Consider the following 8,058-nt stretch of genomic DNA (forward strand, 5'->3'; position numbering starts at 1 on the left):
AGATGTCAGTGGCTCACACCTGTGATCCTACCTACTCAGGAAGCTAAGATCTGAAGATCAAAGTTCAAAGCCAGCCCAGGCGGGAAAATCTATGAGACATATACTTCAAATTAAACACCAAGAAGCCAGAAGTGGAACTGTAGTTCAAGTGGTACAGCACTAGCCTTGACAAAAAAAAAAGCTCAGTGAAAGCATCAGATGCTGAGTTGAAGCCCTAGAACTAGCACAAGAAGTTTCCCTCCTATTAAGAGAGTGTTATTGTCCCATATTGTCAACATGCCTTGTCCTGGGCATTTGCACTGGGCTATTCCTGCCTGGAATTGTTTTTCGCTTCCTTTAATTGTCCTTTATGTGTTGTAGGATAGCTAACCTTGTTCATCATATGATAGCTGCTCTTGGACTCTAAAATGGATTGGCAGAGTCTTTGTACATCCATGGAGTCAGTATAAATTCTTTTAAAGAACAGATGCTTTGGTGAACAACAGAGCCAATGAATAGGAGTTTTCATGACAATAATTTATTTATTCATGCATCTTCAAAAAAGCTAAGAAAACACAGACACCTACCATTTAATTATATCAAAAGACTAAACTGAATAAGTGTGAGAACAACCGCCTTCCCTCGCCTCCTCTTCATGAAAGACACAGCACATAACCTTACCAGAAATGACCTTCCTGGAACTTAGTCATCTATAACCTTGACAGTGAGTTAGCGGAATGACTCAAGCTCTGAGGTCACTTCCTCATCCTCTGAGGTCACTTCCACATCTGCTGCAGCTACACCCCCTGCTTGCCTTTCCCCATCTCTCTCCCTCTGTCATCAGTCAGGCTTCTGCACACTACCCACTACATGCTACATGCCACAAGCATGTGATCCCAACTATTTTCCTGTAAGGTTCTTGTGAGAAGCAGATCTCTGTTCCCAAGCTATATTTTCTTGTACTGACTGAACCACAACACATGGTGCAGAAAAAATTTAATTGGTTTACAAAACAGCAAACTAGGTAAACAAGAATAATCAACCTGTGAGGGAAAACAAGATGAGAGGTGGGGGTGGGAGGGAGGGAAATGGAGACCAAGACGTGTGAAAGGGTATCAATGTATGGGAATTAATGCACCATCTATCTGGCAAAATAAATAAATAATAAAAATAAAAAAAGAATAATCAACCTGTGTTATTCATAAACTTTTGTTATGGATCTGAATAATCTCTTTAAAAGGACTGCAATGGAAACAGGAAGCAAAGAACAATGTGCAAGTTACTTACAAATAACAAGAATACAAAGGCGATAAACACCATGGTTTTCCCTACCCCCAGCTTGTCACATACTTCCTAAAAGGCAAATAGCCTTTTTTTAACCTCAAAGTGAAGACTGCCTCCCATTGTAGTATACGCTAGATTGGGTCAGATGTACCAAGCCTGGCTGCAATTCTGGCTTGTATTTGCTCTTCTTCACTTCTCAAAGCATCCTCGTACTGTGATTGGTAGGCGCCAGGAACAGTACCATTGACCTTGGCCAAATACTCTAGGACTTTCATCTTGCTAATTTGGGCATGAGCCTTTTGTCCCCAGAGGAATTCATAGTATGGAGGATCACTGTTGGCCACCTGACGATACTCCAGATACTTTTCCTGTACCAAATCTTCAGTGATAAGCTTCCTGGGATCCCCAAAGATGGGGTGCTTCTTCCCGTCATATATGCCCAAGACATTCAGGAATTGCCACATTTCCTCCTCAGAGGCATGACTACCATTCATGAAGATCACACCCAGAATAGGCATTAGAAGTCCCATCAGGGAAAAGTCCCAGCTGTCTTCATCCACACTTTCTTCATTGGAAGGATCCAGATTGCTAACAAATGTATAGGTGTTACCAAAGGGGTCAATTTCCTTCAGATAAAGGCCAAAGAACACATCCAAGTGTTCAGCAGCTCGCCAGAGGGTCTGTGGGAAGGACTTCTTAGGGACAATCTTCAGCATGTCTGCCTTCTTAATGGGCTCTTTCATTTTATACTTGTACAGCAGAAAATCCACCAACATCCCTACCTTCTTAGCCAAAGGATCCTTTCCTAGGCTCTCCAAGAAGAATGACGTGCTAGAGGAGCTTGAACATTCTTCCACATCGCTCTCATCCCCTTCATCAGAATACTTGCAGGAAACATCTGCATCAGATGAGCAAATGGGTTGAACTTCCTGACACTTCCGGGGAAAACCTGCAGTAGAGATGCTCTGGGAAGGGCTTTCAAAAACAGTAAAGGAAGAACATGGGGAGTCATCTTCCTCTCCCACCATAGCTTGAGCATCCTGGAGACTTGGTTCTTCACCCCCAGCCTGGTGGAGATTCTCCTCTTGGTATTCTTCATGGAGTTTACTCCTCTTACCATCAGACATGGTGGCTGTGCTCAGGGACAGTATACAGGACAGAGGCAGGATGAACCGGAATGTTGGCACCTGAGGGTACAGGACAAGGGGGAGTGAGCGACTGCAGGAGACACAAAGCACCCTGGATTTAAACAAGGCCTTGTGAATATATTCCACAAGGCCCCTGCTATCCTAGACAGCTTAATCCACAAAACACTGGAAATTGGAGTATATTTTAAGCTCTAACTCCCAGTTTCCTCTCCCTTGGAAACACTTCTCAGACCAAGACCTTCACTTCTCTATTTTCACTGAGAAGGAACTTAGAAGGCCTTGCTTCACATCAATGCCTGAGTGTGATAGGCATTAGCTCTCATGTACTTTCCTGTCCAGGTTGGATTCCAACCTCAGTCTTCAAATCTGACCCTGCCAATTGTTTCCTGTGGTGGGAAGAGGCTTTAAATTTGACACAATCCCATTTTGTCAAGTCTTTCCCTTATTATTCTTATTTCAATTTCTTCAACAATTAGAGTTCAAATTGTTGCCTATGCCTGCTTATATCTTCAAGTGTTTCCCTAAGTTTCCTTGTAGTACTTTTAATGTTTCTGGTCGTACTTTAAAGACTTTACTCACTTTTGAATTGATTCTTGTACAGAGTGAAAGATGAATCTAATTTTAGTCTTTTACATGAAGATATCGTGGTTTCTCAACACAATTTGTTTAAGAGGCTGTCTTTGCTCCAGTGTATATTCTTGGCACCTTTGTTAGATATCAGATAACTGTAGCTTTGTTGATTTAATTCTGGATCATCTAGTCTATTCCACTGGTGTACACATCTCTTTCTATGCCAGTATCATGCTAGTTGTTACTATTATAACTCTGTAGTATAATTTGAATTCAAGATATTCCAGCATTGCTTATTTTACTCAGGATTCCTTTGGACATTCTAGGTCTTTTATGTCTCCATACGAATATTAGCACTATTTTTCCATTCCTGTGAAAAATTACCTTGGAATTTTGATGAGATGAGGATCACACTGAGTCTCTAAGCTTTTTTGATATACCCTATTAAAATACGCTCACATGGCAAAGAATTTGGTGCCTACAACTAACAGCCAGTATAGATTTGAATCCTGTCAACAGTCATATATGAGAGAAGTGGAAAGCAGATTTTTCCACAATTGAGCCTTTAGATGACTGTATCCTCAGGAAACACTTTCATTACATCCTTACCAACATTGTCTAATTAAATGATTCAAATTCCTGACCCTCAAAATCCATAAGATGATCATCTATTCTTTGAAATTGCTATTTTTCAGGGGTTAATTTGCTAAATCAATAACATACCCCCTCCACCTTATTTGTAAGGTTTCTCAGATTATTAAAGATGTCTTCTTACTGATCTCATCTCGTTCTTGCAGTAGTCATGTTCCCATTTTACAGATACAGAGGAGTGGTCGCTCAGACTTTCAATTAGTAAATTCCAGAACAGGAACTGGTAAATGGTTAACAGTTGAACTCCCAGTTTGCAGCCAGTTAGTTCGAGACCTACAACCTATTGTTACAGGATCATTGCAAACTCCTCTGGCCAGGTCATTAGTCCATGACATAGAATTTCATATCTACAACATGTTAAGACATGCAAAACTCATATTAATAAGATTTCCTCTAAAAGATTTCTTTTTTGCATAATATAACAAAAGAATTTGAAATAAAATTATCCTTTAGAAAAACAAAACAAAACAAAACGAAACATTGCTTCATAAGTGTGCTTGAAAATCAGCTTATTTTCCTAGCTACTTGGACTAACAATTTTTTTAAAGATTGATCTAGAGAAAAATATGAATTAAATATGTTTTGCCTCAAATAAGTTTTAGTAGCAATTTCCTGGCTAATTATGGTAATTGTGTCTTGTTACGAAGATGTCCTAATAGAGCTTATTATGTAATGCATTTAAATAACTAGGCAGATTATTACTCAGAATGTCTTGAAATCTCTAGGTGAAGACAAAACAGTAAGAAATATGGAGCTCGGCTGAGAAATATTACTGAGAGGCATTTCCATTCAACTCGCTTATTGTCTATCTAGTCATCTGACTTCTGAGTTTCCTGAGGGTAAAGACTTGACTCTATTCCTATAACCAGCTGTAATACCAGTCAGACACACAAAAGATATTCAAAATGAAACTTTAATGTATTAATTATTTAGTAATTTTCAGTCAAATTTTTCTCACTTCCCCATATAAGACTTTCTTTGAAACATAATTTATAGAGTGGCACAGAAAGAGTTAAAAATAGTTCTGATATGAGAGGAAAGGGATGTAAATTAGTTTTAATGATTCTCTATATGAGATGCCATAGTAATATCTGCCTTTTAATGAAAGTGACTACCTTTTAGTCCATTTTGTGTTACTATGGCAGAATATCACAGGCTCAGTAATTCTAAACAAAATTAATTACCTTGCAGTTCTGGAGACCGAGAACTCTAAGGTCACAATGTCAGCAGGTCAAGATGTTCAGGGTCAGGCAATGTCATTCTCTTCTTCCAAGATAATACACTGTATATTGCCTAGATCTTTCCATGACAAAGGGAAGAAAGTCAAGAGAGTGAAGAAAACTAAACTTTCTTTTCCCAGTGGCATGGCTCCTCTTCATGATGTTGCAGAGCTCATAGCCTAATCTATTTAAAATCTCTCACTTTATTCATGATATCATGGGAATTAAATTCCAGTATGAATTTTGGAGGGGCTAAATAGTCAAGCCAAAGAAAAGACTATTAGAAATATTATTTAAAGGCATATTGACAGGAATAATCAATGAAAACAAAAATACTAACTTTGCTAAATTTAAAAGAGCTAAAGCAAAGAAAATAACATAAGAATTAGAAGCCTAGCCTCGTAAGAACAAAAGGTAACACCAAAATGGTTAAACAAAGCAAAGACCTAGAGTTTCCATCTAGAAAACATGGAAATAGTTGTAACTCACCCTCTGGAGGAAAAAAAAGTCACACATTGTGTAATGACTCAGAGCTCTGTTCAAGATAATTCAAAATAGAACAAGAGGACCAAACCATCATTAATGCTACAGAAGACCCAGTTGCCTTTGAGGATCCAAAATGTTCTTAGGGGAAATCTGACTATATATTAGACTACTCAGAAAAAATTATAAATTCCCAAAACACAAAATTGGCACAGGAAACACTTTCCAAAAATGCTGCAATAAAACTTGAATTTTTATAGATAAACTTATTCAAATTAGAAAACTAAATTATGATATTGTGTGCACAAAATGAAAATGTTTTCTTTAAAACATTGCTATGTTAACAAAAGAGCAATAATAAAATTGGTATTTATTTTTATTTTAAACATTAGGAATATAATTGAGAAATAAAAAGTTTTATCACAGTGCCTTCACCTAATTATAGCAACTCATTTAATTCTTTCTGGTGTTGCCACCAAAACAAGCATCATTTACTTTATAGAACAATGACCAAGTGATAGCTCACACCTGCAATACTAGCAACTCAAAAGGGAAGGAGGGAGGGAAAAGAATAAGGAAAAGAAAGGAGAGAGGGAAAGAAAGAAAGAAAGCAAGAAAGGAAAGGAGAGAGAGACAGAGAGAGAGAGAGAGAGAGAGAGAGAGAGAGAGAGAGAGAGAGAGAGAGAGAGAGAGAGAGAGAGAACGCAAATACAAATAGTGGTCCATCCAGAAACCTTCTCTAGGATGAACTTTCCCAGGATCCTAATCCTCTTTCCTAGTTCTGCTGTACAATAGCAGTCTTCTAAAAATCCCTTAATGAATTAGATATAGTAGCTGTAATGTGGCCTGACCACTACAATTCACCATCATATTTGATTATAGATATCTATTACAGTAGATCATGGCTACCTAATTCTTTAAAGGACCTTCATGACTGATATTCTAAGCTGCTATTCAGTTTTTGTTTCTCATAGAGAGTACAATCTTAGTGAGCTTCCTTAGTTTGTAGATAACACTCAATTAAGTTCAATGAAAATTAATCACCAAATACCATGTCAGAATTTGTCCATGCCCTCTGGAAGAAGAACTTCTAAGCACACAATTTCAATGTTTTTATAACTTGAATTTAATGACAAATTTTCAAACAGAAGGCTTTTTCACCTAATACTGACTCTCAAAAATTCTTGAGAAAATTGTAAAGAATCTAGCAAAAATAAAGAAATAAATGTAATAAAACACTGCCAGGGCCTATAGACTAGAACGAAATCACTGCTCAGATTAATATTCACAGTCATAGTAGTTAAATACAAATAACAAAATTCAATTACCCAGCCAAAGAACAGGAGAATTAATTACAAAAAAAATCAAAATAAAGTCAAAACCAAAGAGATATTATTACTTAATACATTACATAAAATATTTTTGTTTGGAAAAGGAACAAATGAGTATGACAAGCTAATTTATTTAGGAAAAATGGGTAATCACAAATTTAAAACTCAAGAAATGGAAAGCTAGAAAAAGCTATAGAAAGCACAGATAATGAGAAGGAGCAGAGCTAGCATTGCAGAGTCAGAAAAGGCTCAATACAAAGATATAACTCCCCAACATGAAAATCATCTAACATCTCCAAGCCTTATTTTCCTCATCTGCAAAATTTAACTGATTAAACTAGTGAAAAGTTTGTTGGGTGCATCTAATAAGGATGTTCTTTCTCCTGTTTTCTCCCAGTCTGTCCTCTTCCCTCCAGTCCCCTCATCTTTTCCCATCATGGACCTTCTATGGACCCAACTTTAGATTCCCTCATATCTCCATTCTATAATGTTAAAAATGCTTCTGTATTATTGCTATAATTTACATTCTTTGTTTATATACCTAAAGGGCAAATACCACTGGTAGAAAATCACACAACCACCTAGCTGAGCACATTATTCAACAAATGGCTCCAGCACTTTCAGCATAACCCCTACCTCCATGAACATATCTGTAACCATTTCCATCCTTACCTTGTGCCCTCTGGGCTCAAAAAATGCCCATTTCCACTTCTAGTTAACAACTAACCAATCCTTCCAGTTTGACTGCATGTCATCTCCCCCTTGTTTTCCCCAGGATCCAGCCTCATGAGTTTCCCTTTCTCCTGGCCTCCTTCTCCTTAGCAAATAAATGCTCTGAAACGTCCCTTCCTAATGACCCTCTTTTTTTTGTAATTGCCATTCCAACTCTCTCACCTGTTTGTCATCTTTCCCACTGGCTGTTCTTATTTTTGCACTTTCTGTCCTGTTGTGGGCCATAGCACTCAGCTTCTGTCTCTACTGAACTGCATCATATCCAGAAATGGGACCTCCTAACTGCCACATCCATTGGACACATTGCATCCTTTATCTTACAAGAACATGCAGTACCTTCTATTTTTCAAGGGATTAAAGGCAAGACAACAAAGTAACAGTGACTTTTGAAACAAGCGTCTGAATTCATTTTTCCATGGGATATCACATCCAAATAGTCTTTTCACTAAGCTGGGTATGCAAAAAAAAATAGCAATAAAAGCCAGGCACTACTATGGAAATGGGGAAATAATTCTATCATTTTGTGAGACAGAGTCTCTCTGCATAGCCCAGATTAGCTTCAAACACAGCCCAATCCAGACTTGAATTCACAATGTTCCTGCCTCAATCTCCTCCCAGGTGCTGGGGTCTCGTTGACTCCCAAGTCAAGATAATGGCATC

General features: G+C 37.8%; 1 protein-coding gene across 1 annotated transcript; it reads right to left on the reverse strand.

The window, feature by feature from the left end:
• Positions 1-320: 320 nt before the first annotated feature.
• LOC150040407 (melanoma-associated antigen B4-like) lies at positions 321-7,659 on the reverse strand. Its single transcript, XM_090325761.1, has 3 exons — positions 7,561-7,659; positions 4,817-4,931; positions 321-2,450 (listed from the first exon to the last, which is right to left on the reverse strand). Exon 3 carries the CDS (start codon positions 2,388-2,390, stop codon positions 1,395-1,397), a length of 996 nt encoding a protein of 331 aa, XP_090181887.1. The 5' UTR covers positions 2,391-2,450; positions 4,817-4,931; positions 7,561-7,659; the 3' UTR covers positions 321-1,394.
• Positions 7,660-8,058: the final 399 nt, after the last annotated feature.

The sequence above is a fragment of the Megascapheus bottae genome, chromosome X (assembly GCF_031878675.1).
Source record: "Megascapheus bottae isolate mThoBot1 chromosome X, mThoBot2.hap1, whole genome shotgun sequence".
Taxonomy (NCBI): Eukaryota; Metazoa; Chordata; class Mammalia; order Rodentia; family Geomyidae; genus Megascapheus; species Megascapheus bottae.